The sequence below is a fragment of the Ambystoma mexicanum genome, chromosome 3p, assembly GCF_040938575.1.
Source record: "Ambystoma mexicanum isolate Mex_15411 chromosome 3p, UKY_AmexF1_1, whole genome shotgun sequence".
NCBI classification, from domain to species: domain Eukaryota; kingdom Metazoa; phylum Chordata; class Amphibia; order Caudata; family Ambystomatidae; genus Ambystoma; species Ambystoma mexicanum.
Genome location: NC_090925.1, coordinates 10,303,047 through 10,322,144, shown reverse-complemented (window position 1 = coordinate 10,322,144; position 19,098 = coordinate 10,303,047). Strand labels below are relative to the sequence as shown.

At 45.8% G+C, this 19,098-nt stretch overlaps 1 protein-coding gene across 2 annotated transcripts in view; it reads right to left on the bottom strand.

The window, feature by feature from the left end:
* The window catches only part of LOC138580068 (vitelline membrane outer layer protein 1 homolog), a 152,919-nt gene that overhangs the window by 39,621 nt on the left and 94,200 nt on the right, over positions 1-19,098 (bottom strand). For both annotated transcript variants that reach the window (XM_069650315.1, XM_069650316.1), the window contains one exon: positions 14,967-15,076. In XM_069650315.1, the coding sequence (XP_069506416.1) occupies positions 14,967-15,076 (110 nt within the window). The remainder of the gene's footprint in view (positions 1-14,966; positions 15,077-19,098) is intronic.

Sequence of the window (19,098 nt, the reverse complement as noted above, 5' to 3'; positions counted from 1 at the left end):
CAGGGGGACATGAGTGGGGGCCTGCTGGCAGGTGCCTCGCAATGCTGGGGGGTGGGGGTGCAGGGGGACATGAGTGGGACATGAGTGGGGGCCTGCTGGCAGGTGCCTCGCAATGCTGGGGGGTGGGGGTGCAGGGGGACATGAGTGGGACATGAGTGGGGGCCTGCTGGCAGGTGCCTTGCAATGCTGGGGCATGGGGGTGCTGGGAGACAGGAGTGTGGGCCTGCTGGCAGGTGCCTCGCAATGCTGGGGGGTGGGGGTGCTGGGAGACATGTGTGGGGGCCTGGTGGAGGGTGCCCCTGACTGGTGGGGGGTGGGGGTGCTGGGAGACAGGAGTGGGGGCCTGGTGGAGGGTGCCCCTGACCGGTGGGGGTGGGGGTGCAGGGAGACAGGAGTGGGGACCTGGTGGAGGGTGCCCCTGACTGGTGGGGGGTAGGGGTGCTGGGAGACATGTGTGGGGGCCTGCTGGCAGGTGCCTTGCAATGCTGGGGGGTAGGGGTGCAGGGGGACATGAGTGGGACATGAGTGGGGGCCTGCTGGCAGGTGCCTCGCAATACTGGGGGGTGGGGGTGCAGGGGGACATGAGTGGGACATGAGTGGGGGCCTGCTGGCAGGTGCCTCGCAATGCTGGGGTGTGGGGGTGCTGGGAGACAGGAGTGGGGGCCTGCTGGCAGGTGCCTCGCAATGCTGGGGGGGTGTGGGGGTGTGGGAGACATGTGTGGGGGCCTGGTGGAGGGTGCCCCTGACTGGTGAGGGTGCTGGGAGACAGGAGTGGGGGCCTGGTGGAGGGTGCCCCTGACTGGTGGGGGGTGGGGGTGCAGGGAGACAGGAGTGGGGGCCTGGTGGAGGGTGCCCCTGACTGGTGGGGGGTGTGGGTGCTGGGAGACAGGAGTGGGGGCCTGGTTGAGGGTGCCCCTGACTGGTGGGGGTGGGGGTGCAGGGAGACAGGAGTGGGGGCCTGCTGGCAGGTGCCTCGCAATGCTGGGGGGTGGGGGTGCTGGGAGACATGTGTGGGGGCCTGGTGGAGGGTGCCCTGCACTGCTGGGGGTGGGGGTGCTGGGAGACAGGAGTGGGGGCCTGGTGGAGGGTGCCCCTGACTGGTGGGGGTGGGGGTGCTGCGAGACATGTGTGGGGGCCTGGTGGAGGGTGCCCTGCACTGCTGGGGGGTGGGGGTGCTGGGAGACATGCATTGTTGATCAGTAGTGCAAGGTGACATGTTGCTTGGCTGGGGGGCATGCCCATGGTGGATGGGCTGCCTGCGGGACATGAGCAGGGGTGCAGGGTAGTCCCCCGTGGTGTGGGCTGCCTGCAGGGGCCGTGGAGGTTGTAGAGTGAACACCTGGGAGGACCCACACAGTCAATTCACGTGTAGTACTCCACGGAACCCCTGAAATACACGTACCCTGCTGAAATCGCGTGGGAAACTTCCCACGCACCCCGAAATACACGTACACAGGACATTCGCGTGTGTAACTTCCTGCGCATCAATGAAATACACGTACCCAGCTGAAATTGCGTGTGAAACTTCCCGCGCACCCCAGTAATACACGTACCCCGCTCGCACGGGGCCAATCGCGTGTGGAACTTCCCACGCACCCCTGAAATACACGTACCCTGATGGAATCGCGTGTGGAACTTCCCGCACACCCCTGATATACACGTACCCTGATGGAATCGCGTGTGGAACTTTCCGCGCACCCCTGAAATACACGTACCCTGCTGAATTTGCGTGTGTAACTTCCCGCGCACCCCGAAATACACGTACCCAGGACATTCGCGTGTGGAACTTCCCGCGCAACCCTGAAATACACGTACCCAGCTGAAATCGCGTGTGAAACTTCCCGCGCACCCCAGTAATACACGTACCCCGCTCACATGGGGCCAATCGTGTGTGGAACTTTCCGCGCACCCCTGAAATACACGTACCCTGATGGAATCGCGTGTGGAACTTCCCGCACACCCCTGATATACACATACCCTGATGGAATCGCGTGTGGAACTTCCTACGCACCCCTGAAATACACGTACCCTGCTGAATTCGCGTGTGTAACTTCCTGCGCACCCCGAAATACACGTACCCAGGACATTCACGTGTGGAACTTCCCGCGCAACCCTGGAATACATTTACCCAGCTGAAATCGTGTGTGAAACTTTTCGCGTACCCCTGATATACACGTACCCTGATGGAATTGCATGTGGAACTTCCCGCGCACCCCTGAAATACACGTACCCAGATGGAATCGCGTGTGAAACTTCCCGCGCACCCCTGAAATACACGTACCCTGCTGAATTTGCGTGTGAAACTTCCCGCGCACCCCAGTAATACACGTACCCAGCTGAAATCACGTGAGAAACTTCCCGCGCACCCCAGTGATACACGTACCCCGCTTGCCGTGCTTGTACAGGGTTAGCACAGCCCTTTGCGCTGGATTGGGGATTTTGATGGCTTTTCCCTGCACAAGGGGCGTTCTTGGGGGCGTAACTGGCGCTGCTGCTGGCTCGCTGCGCACTGGTTTTGGTGGCTGGAATCCATGAATACGCTGTGCGCGGAAATGTATTTTAGCGCATGCGGCTGGTGCAGGGATTCACACGCGCACACTGTGCACCAGCCGCGTGCGCCACTTGTGCGCTGAATTCTATGAATTACCCCCGTAATAGTTTGACCAATCATGCACTTGCTCATCCTCTGCCAGTGGTTCGGCTACAAATGTGGCAGGATTCACCATTTTACACCTGACTATTTTGATCGCTGGGTTCGATATAACACCCTCACAAGCAGAAGCTCTTTGTGACATTAGTGTACCCTTAGGTTTCTCTAAAACAGCAAACAAAGCATGCTCAACAAATAAAGTCATAGAACACCCCATCACTATGCTTGCAGATTTCTCAATGGCGAACGTGGCAGCTGCCAGCGATTGTAAGCAAGGGAAGTGACCCCTCATACCTTGGTCCAAAATCCCACTGTATTAAGCTAAGGGTTTGTATCCCAATGTAATTCTCTGTGTGAGTACTGCTGTCATGACTGTCCCATTTGTGTGAGAAAATAAAAATAACTCTTCAGAATAATTGCGAATCCCTAAAACCGGAGCTGTACAAATTACCTTTTTCAGTTCATCAAACCCCTCCTCCATTTCTGCAGTCCATTCAATGTTTTCCTCATTCACCTGTGCCTTCTTCAGGGCCGGCAACAAGGGTCTTTTGTATGAACTATAATCAAATATGCATGCTCTAACATAATTACACAGTCCTAAGAACTGTTGCATTTGCTTTATTGTGTGCTGTTTTGACCTTTTCAAGATCGCCTCTGCTCTTTCAGGTATAACTTTCTTTCCTTCATGCGAGACTAACTGTCCTATGTACAACACCTCTTCCCGACAGTACTGCAACTTCTCTTTATCCACTTTATATCCTTTGTCTGCTAAAATGATCATTAGCTGAATTAAGTATCATCTGCACTCTTCCTCAGTTGTGCTACAGGCCAAAATATCATCTACGTATCACGTATTACAGCACAACACTTGGTAAAGCAATATTGTCTAGGTCCATCTGCAGAACCCTATTGAAGATCTGACGGAACATGAATGACGTAAGATCTTGGGAATCTTTATGCAACGGGATTGAGAAAAATGCATTTTTCAAGTCAATCAACGTAAAATATCACGCTTCCATGGGAATGCTGCATAAAATTTTCACAGGATTTGGAACCATAGGAAACTCTGCCTCTACAATTTGGTTTATCGGCCTCATGTCCTGAATTAAACACAATGACCCACGCTTTGATTTTTTTATCAGATACATTGCGGTATTACATGGTGACTCTGACGTCACTAAGATACCTTGTTCCATCATAGCTTGTCAATCTGCATTTTTATATGGTTAGCATGAGCTAATTCATTCATTCATTAGTGTAAAATCTGTTTAGCAGTATGGTTTGTTTTGAGCTATCATGGATCTACATTTGCTGAGAGCCATGCAGAAAGATATACTTGTTATTATTTATAGCATAAATTCTAGTTTCAAATGCGCTATATATGTTTGTGTGCTAATGCAAAAGGCTGAATGCAGCTGAACAGTGTAGAGATGTTATTATAACAGCATGTCTGTTGGCAGACTCTCAGCTATTCACGAGCAGAGAATACAGCCTTGACTGCGGGAGGAAGAGATAGCATGACTGATGTTTTTGTTTCTGCAGAGTTAGCATGACTTGTACGAGAGAAAGAATGTTGGCACGATATTCCTTGCTTTCTTAGAATATGTCCAGTACAGTACATGGCTATGTTGAAATGTATGCATGTAGGTAGAAGCATGCTGTTTCCATGGAATGCTTCTATGCATGTAATGTACGTCAATGCCACTATGTATAAACAGTGGATTTCTGTTAGGTAGAGGAGCGAGGGAGTTCTCAGTGCTATGGTGTGCTGGGTGGATGTGCTAGAGGGCTCATTGATAGTGTGACAGCTGAGTGCGGGGTGGCGTGGCTTGTTAGTGAGCAGCTGACTTCCCCTGACATGCATAATAAATTGTGTTTCATTGAAATATCTATCTCTGTGCCTCTTGTGATCTTATTTTGTTTCTATAGTATATCATTTTGTGATTTACAAGCTGATATAGTCTTAAAAATCCTTTGTCTGCCTCTCGAGACATGGGATACTGCCTTGCTCGAGGTAAAATTGCTCCTGGCTTCAATTTAATTTTAACTTCTCCCACCCCCTGTGACAAGCCTACGTCATAAGGGCCAGTAGTCCATAAAGAAATAGGCACTTTCTGCTTATGCTCATCAAAACATGTGGAACGCAGCAGCACTATCATCTTCTTCTGTGGAACCGCTCGTCTTTCTAACCTGATCCAATACGTAATGCTCATTTTGAACACTACCTCTTCGTCTGACGGATCGTCTTTAAACACATCCTCGTCAGTGACATCAGCCAATCTAAATCCTTCCCCAATAGCAATCACTGTTCTCCATGGCCTGCCTTCATCATCAACTCCTTCGAGCATGGCCTATTCCCCTCGTACTATGGCTGCCTGTAATTCCAAGGGAAGAACCTGTCACCCCTCTTCGTCCATAGGTATCTGTGGCCTAAACAGAAATTCATCAGGTATTCTCATAATGTTGTTCTAATGGGCCTAGTGCACACCTGTTGTGATACAAGAATTACATTATTTCTAGAGAGGTAATGGGGTGCCGGGGAGAAAACCTACCCTGACACTGGGTTGCACTAATGAATATAAGACAATAGATGTCCACAGACTTGTGGAACTCTCCCGTCCCCTGCACACCCAATTGGTATTGTGTAGACAATCAACGTTTCTGAATTAAAGCAATTAATTAATTAATTAATTAAATCGGATTTAAATCAAATAATTATTTTCATAATCACAATTTTGTTTAAACAGATCAAATGTCTTTAGTCTATCATATGGTATCTGGACCATTAAATTATGATACAAAATCTGTGATTTGTAATTAGTTCTAATCAATAATTTCTCTCAAATAATGTCACCAACATAGATAGACATTTCATACATTGAATCTGGTACAGTCTTGCATATAACTAGCTCAATCAAGCCAATATTCGGTGATATGTTCAATGCTTGTATGCTTTTGTAGAATACTTTTGTCGAATATGTTTGATTTTTAGGGAGACTTTATGTCCAAATTAACGTGATCGAATAACAGAAATACTTGGATGGAATTCACATAAGAGAAATATACACAAGTGATTATAAGAAGGAGAATCATGACAGAAAATAATTAATGTATGATAAATTAAGTTGATTAACAGATACTAAATCATGGTTAATTATTCATTGTATATTTGAATAAAAAGAAAAAGAAATTGGATAGACAACTCCTGAAGAAGGGGAATTTTACACCCTGAAAAGCGTAGGGAAGCATACAAACATTCACCATATCATAGAATATTGGCTTGATTGAGCTGGTTATATGCGAGACTGTACCAGATTCAATGTATGAAATGGTCTATCTATGTTGGTGAAATTATGTGAGTGAAATTATTGATTTGAACTAATTACAAATCACATATTTTGTATCATAATTTCATGGTCCAGAATCCATATGATGTAGTAAAGACATATGATCTGTTTTAACAAAATTTTGAATATGAAAATAATTATTTGATTTAAGTCTGATTTAATTAATTAATTAATTCCTTTAACTAATTCATAAAAGTTCATTGTCTACACAATACCAATTGGGTGTGCAGGGGACAGGAGAGTTCCACAAGTTTGTGGAGATCTATTGTTTTAAATATTCTCATAATCTTGCCCACTAGACCAGGTAACCATATTAACAAAATGCATACCCCATAATGAAAAACTTCAGGCTCTAACGGCGTTCCTCGCAGAACTATTTCCCCTGTAAATGTCATGATGAATTCTCCCACATTTAAATAATGTATTCCCGGTGTTGAACACACTATGCAGTCATCAGTGAAGGAAATCGTCATATTGAATTTCATCATTAAATCTCGGCCCAGTATATTAACTGGTGTCTGCCTTGAATACAATAATGGGACAGTTATATCACACTCTCCTTTAGAGACTGGCAATTTCTCAGTAAAAGGAACTCATGGTATTTCCTGATAACGAAATCAACCCTTGGTTCCTCTTGAGGATTTGCTGTCACCGATAGCACTGAACACATCAAGTCACCCTGTGAGCTGTCCCATTGTGGGTACATACTTATTCCTGTACCTGTGAAAGGATTCCCACTCTCGATGGTGACACCCCCTACTCTAGGAGGGAACAACTGCCCTGTGCTTGCGCACTGCTGTATCTGCATGGGGGCATGCTGTGATTGTGGCAGATTCAATCATTCTTGCTGTGGTTGCAAAGCCTGTTGTGTTCATGGTGCTTGATACACTGTGTGATCTTGGGCAAACCCATCCCTACTTTGTGGGCTATATGCTGGAGGGTAAACTGTCCCCCCTCTTGAGAATTGCCCATTTTGCACATTTCCTTGGCTCCCACATGATCCCGCAATATGTCCTGTCATTCCACATGTCCAACACACAGGAGGGGCTCTGCTAATTTGCCCTCCCTGCATGCCTTGGTTATAATTTTGCACATTCTGAAAACCACCTTGGTTATTCTGAAAGTGTCCATGACTATTCTGAAAGCATCCCCTTCCTTTGAAGCCTCTGCTACCTCTCAATATGAATCTGTTTCCTCCTCGATCCGACTGCCATTGGTTATTTGACTGCGGTATACCTGCAGTCTGTTGTGATCCTAGCCCTTCTCTGCTAGTTAACATTGCCTTTTCTATAAAATATTATGACAACTTCTTCTGCCCTAGTTTGGCTTCCTAAAGCTTCCTAGCATCTTCCCTCTTAAGATTTTTCTCTTACAACAATCGACAAGGGTGCGCAATGGTCAGCTGTATTTCAAGCCATGGCTTAGCTTCCATGCCCACCAGCTTCTTGAGCTGTCTCTGTACCTTGTCTGGTAGTCCCTGATATAATATATGATAGATTTCAGATATTGACCTCCCCAAGGCTCTCAAGTTTCCAAAGATCACTGTTCCTGAAAATTCTGAATGTAAGCAAATGGATCCTCAATTTCCTGCATCTTGCATGCAATAATTGCGCCCATATCTGACGTATCAGGATATTGTACTCTAAGTGCTTTCCAGACAGCCGCTCTACAATTATTAAACATTACTCCATCATGCATTGTGTTCTGTGCTGTGACACTTGAGTATCCTGTTCTCGTCCAAATGTCATCAGCCCTTTCCCCAAGGATAGCTGCTAGAAGAGCCTTTTTGTCCCCTATAGCTAATGTTTTTCCAATTCATAGATCCATTTCCCTACCCCCGATGTTAAGCTGGGTAATTTACATCTTAAATTGTCCTTATCCATCTGGGGCCAGGGGATATACTACAGTCTGGCCCCTCTGATTTCTAACCAGGGAAATTGCAAAATCCCAAAATTGCAATCGGCTTCCATTGTCCCGGTCAAGTGGCACAGCGAGTAGAGTGCTCGCTTTGACATCCGTGCAGAGCTTGCTAACACAGGTTCGAATCCCGGTGGGGCCAAACTAAGCCTCTCATCCTTCCGAGGTCGATAAATGAGCACCACTCACCGTGGGTAATAATAAGCAGCACTCAGATACCTGAGGTTTTGTAACGGTATATAAATGCCAAAATATTATTATTATTATTGTCTGCCTACCCATAGTAGGGACAATTGTTCCTGATCACCTTCTTCCTGTTAATAAACTCAGTCTGCTCGAATATGGTGGCAAATCCCCCCATCCACTAAGAGGTCTCCTTTTAAGTCATTCTGGGCATGCCATAGGCTCTGGTGTCCTTTCTTTAGGCAGGTCCAAATCCAACCACCTTACTTCTTTATCAGTCTGTAAACACCACTCGGGACCGCATGCACCAGCACCTTCTTCCCCACTGAAGGTTTCTCTGTCTTTCTCTGACCTATCTTCTCGTCAACTAGTATAGCTGTCCTCCTTCTCATCTCTGTTTAATGTCACTTTAAACACTATCTTGGCAACATTTAATGGACTTTGTTCCCGGCAAATTCTTTCTTTTTAGCTTGTTTTGTGATTGTAGGGTTTTGTCAGCTGTGGTATTGCATCAATACCTAGATTGCCACAGGTAGGGTTAAGTCATTTTTCAAATTCTTATGAATTTCCACTTGCGACTCCCCTTAGCAAATTGAAATTCTTATGAGTGCCAAATAAATTTCTACACACTTGATTGCTTTTTCAAAATCCTTGATATATTTATTTTTTATACAATTTTTCTTCTCATAAAATTTTGCCTCTCATTTATTTCTTATACAATTTTTCTTCTCATATACAATTTTGCCTCTCTACAAGTGTTTCACCTTTGTTTACATCACAAAGGATCTTCAGGAGAGATATGATTGCAGTCTTATCTTAAAAAGAAATGAAAACATACATTTTTATAAACTTAATTCACTGACTTGAAAAGTCATCTTTTTTTCTTTGTTTCAAACATTTTCAACCTTTTAAAACAAATCATTATCAAAATAATTCCATGGATTTAACACTCACCATTTTATGAACTTTGGGTTTGTTTTGCCACAATTCTACCATTTGCTTTAGTTATTTGTGCTTCCTGTGGATTTTGCTATTCAATTTCCTTGGGGTGTTTTATACCCTGTTTCAACAAGAGAGCACATATAAGTCTATTTAAAAGTTTTTAGACAAGTTAAGTTAGATTGTTTAAGAGTTTCATTTCAGTATGAGAACAGGATTCTAAGCATGAGGGGGAATTTGGGATTCCTTAGCTTACTTCTGCTGCAGTGATCCGCTTGTCACTTTCTGGCGCCTTAATTTTCGTGCTCTATTTTCTTCGAATTCGCGCGTTAAATACTCGTTTTTGCGTGTGACGTCATCACGCTCATCTTTACGCGTGCGCAGTGACGTCATCACGCCCTTGCGTACGTTGCCGCAGCCATCTTTAGTGCCGCAATTGCAAAGACACATGATTTACTTTATCACGTTTTTTCAAAGCGAATCTTTAGTGATACTGGTTTGGAATTAGTTTTGCTATAAGCATTATTTTGAACAGAATATTCTTTTGTTAAAGCGTATGACATTATCACGTTTGTAAATTAACATGCGCGGTGATGTTATCACGTTCTGAGGTGCATCTCGGCGGCCATTTTGAACGCTGCATGTGCTAATAAACAAAAATTACACGAATAACTTCTTCGTGTATATTTTTAAATGACATATTTGTTTATTTAATTACAAAGTTTGGGTAAAGGTTATAACGTGTGACATTATCACTCTTACATTTTAGCATGTACGGTGGTGTCATCACGTTTTAGCAACAAAGGGACAAATTAGTAACACGATTGACTACATCGTGTTATTTAATACCATTAAGAAAAAGTGCTCCATTTGTCTTTTGTTGGGGCTATTTTTATAAAATAAAATATATATTAAGAGCAAAGCAATACTTTCGCTATAACAAAGGCAAATTTCAATTTACCCTTAAAGCCAATTACAAAATTCATTCCCTTAGTTTAAACCATTCTCACATGTGTCCATAGAGCAAATCCATCTAGATTCTCTTTGTCTCAGGATTTGTAATTGGCTTTAAGAGTAAATTGAAATTTGACTTTGTTATAGCGAAAGTATTGCTTTGCTCTTAATATATATTTTATTTTATAAAAATAGCCCCAACAAAAGACAAATGGAGCACTTTTTCTCTTCCTTTCTTCACTGTTCTTCCAGATTTTTTCCTGTCTTTCTCTACTCTTTCTTTTATACTCATCTTTTTTCAATCGTTTCTCTCGCTCCCTGTCTTTTTTTTCTTGCACATCTTGAGCTTCCCCTTGCCGTACTTCCTTGATGCTCTTCCCATAAAGTTTGAGCAATATCTGACCGCCCATCCATTCATTCTGTATGAGCGCTATCTCGTCAGCTTTGTCTTTTTCTACCTTCCATCTCGTGATTTCCTGTTCTATCTCTAGGGTCACACTCAGACGTTCACTTTTCTCATTGTCTCGTAAGACTTTAGAGATCACATCTTTTTCTGGAGTCCTCTCTGGGCTCTCGTCACTGCTATACGTAGGCAGCTCATGTATCGAATTACTGTATCCTGTCACTGCTTTAAGCTCCCTTAATGGATGCAATCCTTCATCTTTCGTACTATTGCCATTTACTTCAGGTGCGGTAGTGGGAGCAGAAGGCTCAACACCCCCCTCTTTACACTGATTCAACATACAGTCTACAGGGGGAGGGTCTTCCCGTTCCTCCTGGTACATTTTCCAAAGCTCTAGGCTAGCTAACCTTTTTTTCCAATTTCTTTCCCGTGTACGCAGCGTGCAATTATGTGATCATGTGGGTTCCAAAACCTCTTTTGACAGTGATCCACTTGTGTCCATGGCATGAACATTTTATCTGCCGTGCCCTTAACCCATTTTGCTCTATGTTGCTTAAGCTTGGGTGCGTGTTTTGGCAGCTGTTTGCACAGGTGCATGAGTAGAGTAACATCCTCCACCATGACAAGTCACAATCGACTGTCAATACTTACCGTTATTTTACACAGAAAATACTTCTCACAAAAACAATATAATATGAGCGTGCACCAATAGTCGCAGCTCCAAACCTCTATTTCTCAGTTTACTTTAGTCTACCTATTCAGTCAATATCATTGATGACTAAATACATAATAACCTATTCTCAGCCTTTTACCACAATCTATTCTTTGTCGCTCCTCGACATTTCATCATTTCCTTAATACATAAAATACATACAATACACAACAGACAAACTGGCCGGCCCCAACATACATCTCTTCTAAGCGCTCTTTGCTGCTTATTCCTGCCCCAAAAAATACCCCGATGGGGGTGTGAGTTATCTCCTTTAGCAGAACCTTGTTTGCTTGTCACCTATATATCCACTTGGATTTTGAGATAACTCCTTCTAAACATTCCTTGAATGTCGGATTATGGCCTTAACCTGTGACGCTCTTCGTCATTCATATACCTCTAAATGATGCTTTTATCGTTAACTAAGTACCCCACCAAGCCTCCGTAACTCTCTTCCCATTATCACTTTCCTCACTTAATTTGCATACATCGCTTCTTGCCACCTTTCTCAATCTACTCACCATTCACGTTTCAGCTCCTGACCCTCAGGATTGTCTCCTCCTCAACTGGCCACCTTAGCATTCAGTCCGCTCAGTTGCCTTTAGAAATCGGGAGGGGAATTCTGTGAAAGAGGGACCCGTCCCACCTATTGAGTTATGTTTTGCAAGAACTTATTTTTGGCCTCTATCCACAGGAAGCCTCGTGATCCCCCAGCTGAACGGTGGAGGAAATCCGATATTACGAGACCTTAAAACCCTACTGGGTTGACAGATCCTTAACCATCCTACCTCTGCTACCACGTGAACCAATAGACCTGGGTCCTTTAAGATGAGGTAGAAATACTTAGAGATGGATGGGGATGCAGAATTTACTCATACATCAATAATCAAACTGACTCAGGGACTTACAACAGATATCAACGGATGTCACAAAGCACGATCTTGATAAATTTCACAAAAAACATAACTTTTATAGTAAAAATTCACTACTACGTGGCAAAATACAAAAACCTACTTGGGGATGTGATAGGCTTTCAGAGAACATCTAAGTATACGTTCCATACTGACGGGGGAAGTGATTGTGTCTTTAATATTAGGTGAACAACTAAGCCCTCCTCTAGTGCAAGTCATCTTCATCGTCATAAAATACATGAAGATTCATTGGTTATACAAACTATAGGGCTCTCTGTTACATGGCCCATTACAATTGCTTGGCACGCTTGTACCCTTCTGGAATATTCCACATGCTAGTAGCACGCAGGCTGCTGCACCTGGTGCTGGGAGGGTCAGCCTGGTCACGCCTCCCTACCCAATTAGCCCAACATCTATCATCACTCTTGCGGTCTGCCATTCAATTAAGGCTTTGAACTTGGCCTTGCAGAAGTTCTCTGTGCTTGAGAATAAAAGGGAGTGTGGCATGGTCTAATCTTCTGGTGTCAGTGTAGCTTGACCCAAAGTCTATTTTCATTGACCATGTGATTGGAGACCAGGTTTTCAAGCTCCTTGCTGCATATAATACCATTAAATGATGGACTTTTGACACATCAGTGTGTTTTCACCCTGTTTTTTCATCCTGCTTCAAACAGAAGTTTGTTTCTTTCTCATATTCATGTAACTACTTGACAGACAACCAGGCTCACGGTGGCCTCGACTCTTGGTGCTGGGCCAGCCAAGCCTTTCTTGAATTCTCCTTCGCCATCAGCTATTTTTCTACTGCGCCATGCTCAAGCCCTTTCCATTCGCATGGTTTAAGCCTTGCTAAAGTGCATTGTGGAACATCCAGGTTCTACACATTTCCTATGTATATAAATTAGCGCATTGCCGCAATCTATTCACTACGTAGCCAGCCTCACGATTATTTTGTCTACTTGCGTTACAGCATCTGTACAAGTGTAAAATGACTTTGCATTTTCTTCAATGCTTCTTCGCACAAGCATCTACATTTCGATCCCGAAATGTTGCTTATCTTCGACACCTCCTCTTCAGATCTTATAGAATGCCTATATTCTTTTGTCTTGTCCACCTTTTCAGGAAGCGTCAGTTCTGCTTTGCATGACGTCACCAGTTCTCTTTCTCCCTCATTTTCACACTTCTTCCGGGACTCTGTCCAGAAGTCCATCATATCTTTGTGAATGCATATAGGGTTTTCTCAATGGATACCTTGTTTCCAGAATTCTTTACGGTACCGGTACTGCACGTGTTGCAATTTCCGGTTCCCAACATATAGGCAACATGGCGGAGCTTCTGGTAGGGGCTTTTGGCTCCTCCTCTACAGCGAGTACAAGGTAGTTGTAGCTGCAAGTTTGCTTTCTATTGTGTACATTGATAAGGATCAGTCTTCTGAAGAAAAGCTGAAGTATTGAATCTCGACCAGTACCTGTACACAGTGTGACCTTGGTAGCACACGTGCCACTTAACAGGTACACTTTTATTCCATCATGCAACCAAATTAACTGTTATAATATTAGGTTTCTGTTTTCAGAAAAAATGATGAAAATAATTAAATATAAATTTTAAATTGTTGGTTTGAATCATCACAAAGTGTAAAGGCTGATCGGGTTCATGAACCCCACTTTCTTTGTTCATTTCACAAGAGACAGATAGATGGGGGGTGGGGTGAGGGGTAATTAATGGCCCAGCAAACAAGTAAACAAGCAATACTTTTCCAGGAACATAATGGCGGGTTTATAAAATATCTGGTGTTGTTTTGTCTATTTATGCTGTCTGTGTGTTGTCTACTTTGTTATTGTTCGTTCTCTGCGTATATAGTGTAATATTGTAATGGGTTAGTTATAGTTGATGATTATGCAATATACTTTCATGGTATTGAGTTAAAATCGTTTATATCTTTGTTGAATAGGAAACATAATTAGTTGGTCTAAATTTTAACCCATAATTGTTACTTGATGACTGTACCAAGCTTATAAATTCAAAATGACAAATGAAGAGTTAAAAAAAAACTGGTAATCGCATGGAGGGGGCCACCAACTTTAGCACTTATGTGCTGTTCAGTTACCTGCGTGCAATTTTTAACTTTTACAAAGTGTAGTGTGAAACTAAGAGTAAAACCAGGCAATCTCAATTTTACCCTTCAGTTTTACTAAAAGGTAAAAGTTCCATGAAAATGATGCTTGCGGTTATTAATGGATTACTATGGACTCCACCTCGTCATTAGCAGGTGCTGTGAGGCGGATTCCATAGGAATCCATCCGTTTTATGACTGCATGAAAATCTCACGTGGCCGTAAAATGTGCTGCTCTCTCAGGACGGAGGAGGAAGACACAGAGGAGATGGAAACACTGCTTCACGGCTCTCCATCACCTTGGACAGACCCCCAGTAAGTCTGGAAACCAAAGACTGCCATTGCATTGACCACTAGTCCCTTATGAATGCACTCCCTGCATACAGCTTCACCCAGAAACAAGCACCGTAGACCCCCCCTCACACTTCAATCAGGCCTCTTACTTCTTAGTGGAGCGATTACACTCAGAAAGTTCAGGTGCGCAACCAACACCAGGGGCCTCATCACGAGATTTTGGCGGTATCCCTTAAATGCGCTCATACCACCAGCGGGAAATCCGCCTTCAGTAAGAGCGCGAAAATTCCCCATTGAGCCCAATGGGGAATTCCCGAATGGGCTCAGTGGGGAATGGGCAATACCCGGTCTGCCAAACCCGTGATCCGGGGGTTTGGCAGTAGGGCTATTAACGCTGGCGCTAATAGCACCGGCGTTACCGTCCAACTCGTGATGAGGCCCCAAATCTCTTCCATGTCCCTTTGCCATGTTAAGCAATAGGAAGCGCGTGGACAGTGGAGTGCGTGCTATGCAATACACAAAGTAAATAAATAATTAGAATGAACTTACCCTCCGGCACCCGACTCAACAGTGTGCACCTTATCATATTTGGTTCCGGTGCAGTAGAGGCGGATTCCGTTCACACTTGTGTCGTCAACCTTTCCTTGATACTCTTCCATCTGCCAATGGAGAAGAGAGTTTGATCAGCAAGAGCTAGCCTTGCGCAACAAGAACCACACGCTTCGGTCCTACGGGCAGAGGGGCACCTTCATAGCATTTTTACACCGGGCCAATGGTTGCCCTGGTCCAGGGGTTGCTACCTTTGATTTTCCAGATGTTTTGGACTACAACTCCCATCAGCCCTAGCCAGAATAATCAATGGCCAGGCATCCTAGGAGCTGCAGTCTAAAGCCCATGTTGCAGACCCCTGCCCTAGTCCTATGCTTAGTGTGAAATGCAGAAATTATTATTATTTATTTATTTGTTTATTTTTTAGAAAAAATGTACAACATTTTCAGCAAATATCATATATTAAAATCTCTTAATAAAACACATCATACATATGTCTAAAATCACCTTTATACACTTACACAAAACCGTAAAACATCATCGGTTGCATTATTACAATACCATAGTTTAAACTTTACATCTTACATTTTGTTAATTTAATTATATTTCAAATTTACTCAAGTTTTCTCTGTATCAATTTTCAACATCTTTTCTTTTCTTTTATACTAAACCATCTAGTTATGACTCTTATTCTCAACATTGTTGTCAGACTTTTCATTTTCAAACTTTTTTTTGATGCACTTCACAATTGATACAAACTTATATGTACTGCCTGTGACTCCGCATTCAAGCAGTATTCCCAAAAAGCGTCACTTTTAATATAATATAATATAATATAATCATAATCATAGATGACCTAAGTTTGTTATATATTCAGTGCCGCCAAGTACGAATCAAGTACTGTTTGCTGAGTTTGCTGCCTGCTTTCTTGGGTGTGCCGCGGACCCTCTGTCGCAGACTTCGAGGAAGTTCATTGAACGTTCGAACTTGTGGAAAAATCCTGCCGACTAGAGGACGTCTCAAGCTGCTACACCAGCCTTTGCCTGACTTCCTAGGAACTAGGTTCCTTCCGGAGCGGAGGCTCCGCCTGTTGCAGGGGAACGCCTCTTTCTGCCTCCTCAAGTGCACTGCTCCCAGCGCACCGCGCGCACACCGCCAAGTACGAATCAAGTACTGTTTGCTGAGTTTGCTGCCTGCTTTCTTGGGTGTGCCGCGGACCCTCTGTTGCGGACTTCGAGGAAGTTCATTGAACGTTCGAACTTGTGGAAAAATCCTGCCGACTGGAGGACGTCTCAAACTGCTACACCAGCCTTTGCCTGACTTCCTAGGAACTAGGTGACTTTTTGCATAACACCCTACTCTAGGGATATGGTACCCACCACCCTGGCTTAGTAAGAGGACGGTATAGGGTGTGGATGTGCACAGTGCACTCAGTGTGCACAGTGGGTACACCGCTTAATTAACTGTGGAGTTGTGTTGTTGTTGCAGACTGTGGACTTGCATAGAGTTGGAGTGTGTTGTTGGCGCAATTCTGATACAAAGTTGTCTGTTTTCTGCTTAGGTTCCTTCCGGAGCGGAGGCTCTGCCTGTTGCAGGGGACTGCCTCTTTCTGCCTCCTCAAGTGCACTGCTCCCAGCGCACCGCGCGCGCACCGCCAAGTACGAATCAAGTACTGTTTGCTGTTCGCGGTGCGCTGGAAGCGTTAAACTGGGGAGCTCGGAAGGTACGTTTTAGAGTTTGTGGGTTGGATACCTCTCTTTAAATGAATTGTACTTGTAGGAGTGATGGTCTTATGAAAACAAGAATACTGTGTTAATCATCTACTACTGCACGTGGTACTATCTTCCCATAATTTGGGGGGTTAACCCAAACTCTTAGAGGCTAGTACCTCTGAATTGTTAAAAACAAGAGTAAGGCTAAAAGCCCGGCTTGTGATCCACCACTGCTTACGAAAAAGTTTTACGACTTTTGCTGCATGTAAAACTAACAGGCCGATTCATGGAATAATTAGCGCGGCGCAAGTGGGCAAAAACGTGCGAATCGCAGTGGAATAGCGAAAATCGCAGTGCAAGTGCGAAAATCGCACGAAAAGCAGCGCACGTCGATTCATGGAAGGCTGTGCGCGAGAAAACCAGCGGATGTGCGATAAAAAAGTGCGCGGCGCACGTTGGCGCACAGGCCATCTAACAGCGTGCGCCAGGTCACAGCGAAAATCGCACATAGCGCGGCGCACGCAACAAAAGTAGGCGGAACACGGGCGTAACACTCGGAATGGGGAACAACTTGCCAAAACGTGGGCGTCACGGGGGAAGTACAGGGCACAAGTGCGCGGAACGCCCACACGCTCGCCTACAACACGTATTCATGGAATAGAATAGGGGAAAAAAGCGCACGCTCAAACCAGCGCACAGGTACAAACACGACCGCCACAAGAAAGCAGGCGGTAGCGTCTCTGCGGCTGTAAGAAATGTGCGCCAAAAGGTGCGCCAACAAATAGCACCTATATACTGCCATGATGAATGTCCCATACTGTGGCCCTCCAGGAAAAATGACGTGCAAAGGGGTACCCACAAACACGGACACCCGGTGACAAAAAATACGTGTGCGTGTATACCGGGGTGCACGGGAAGTCTCACACGCGATTTACAGGGTACGTGCATCACAGGGGTTTGCGTGAAGTTTCTCACGCGATCGGGCCTGGGGGAGCGTGCTACGTGTATTTCAGGGGTTCGCGTGAAGTTTCACACGCGATCGGGCCTGGGGGAGCGGGCTACGTGTATTACAGGGGTTCGCGTGAAGTTCCTCACGCGATCGGGCCTGGGGGAGCGGGCTACGTGTATTACAGGGGTTCGCGTGAAGTTCCTCACGCGATCGGGCCTGGGGGAGCGTGCTACGTGTATTTCAGGGTTTCGCGTGAAGTTTCACACGCGATCGGGCCTGGGGGAGCGGGCTACGTGTATTACAGGGGTTCGCGTGAAGTTCCTCACGCGCTCGGGCCTGGGGGAGCGGGCTACGTGTATTACAGGGGTTCGCGTGAAGTTCCTCACGCGATCGGGCCTGAGGGAGCGGGCTACGTGTATTCCAGGGGTGCGCGGGAAGTTCCACACGCGAATAGCCTGGGCGCGTGTATTTGAGGGGTGCGCGGGAAGTTCCACACGCGAATAGCCTGGGCGCGTGTATTTGAGGGGTGCGCGGGAAGTTCCACACGCGAATAGCCTGGGCGCGTGTATTTGAGGGGTGCGCGGGAAGTTCCACACGCGAATAGCCTGGGCGCGTGTATTTCAGGGGTGCGCGGGAAGTTCCACACGCGAATAGCCTGGGCGCGTGTATTTCAGGGGTGCGCCGGAAGTTCCACACGCGAATAGCCTGGGCGCGTGTATTTCAGGGGTGCGCGGGAAGTTCCACACGTGAATAGCCTGTGCGCGTGTATTTCAGGGGTGCGCGGGAAGTTCCACACGCGAATAGCCTGGGCGCGTGTATTACAGGGGTGCGCGGGAAGTTTTACACGCGAATAGCCTGGGCGCGTGTATTTCAGGGGTGCGCGGGAAGTTCCACACGCGAATAGCCTGGGCGCGTGTATTTCAGGGGTGCGCGGAGAGTTCCACACGCGAATAGCCTGGGTGCGTGTATTTCAGGGGTGCGCGGGAAGTTCCACACGCGAATAGCCTGGGCGCGTGTATTTGAGGGGTGCGCGGGAAGTTCCACACGCGAATAGCCTGTGTGCGTGTATTTCAGGGGTGCGCGGGAAGTTCCACACGCGAATAGCCTGGGCGCGTGTATTACAGGGGTGCGCGGGAAGTTTTACACGCGAATAGCCTGGGCGCGTGTATTTCAGGGGTGCGCGGGAAGTTCCACACGCGAATAGCCTGGGCGCGTGTATTTCAGGGGTGCGCGGGAAGTTTTACACGTGATTTCTGCACGGTACATGTATTTCAGGGGTGCCGGGGAGTCCCACATGTGATTTGACAGTGTGGGTCCTCCCAGGTGTACCCTGTACACCCTCCACGGCCCCTGCAGGCAGCCCACACCACAGGGGACTACCCTGCATCCCTGGTCATGTCCCGCAGGCAGCCCACACAACATGGGCATGCCCCCCAGCAAAGGCACATGTCTCCTTGAACTAATGAACACC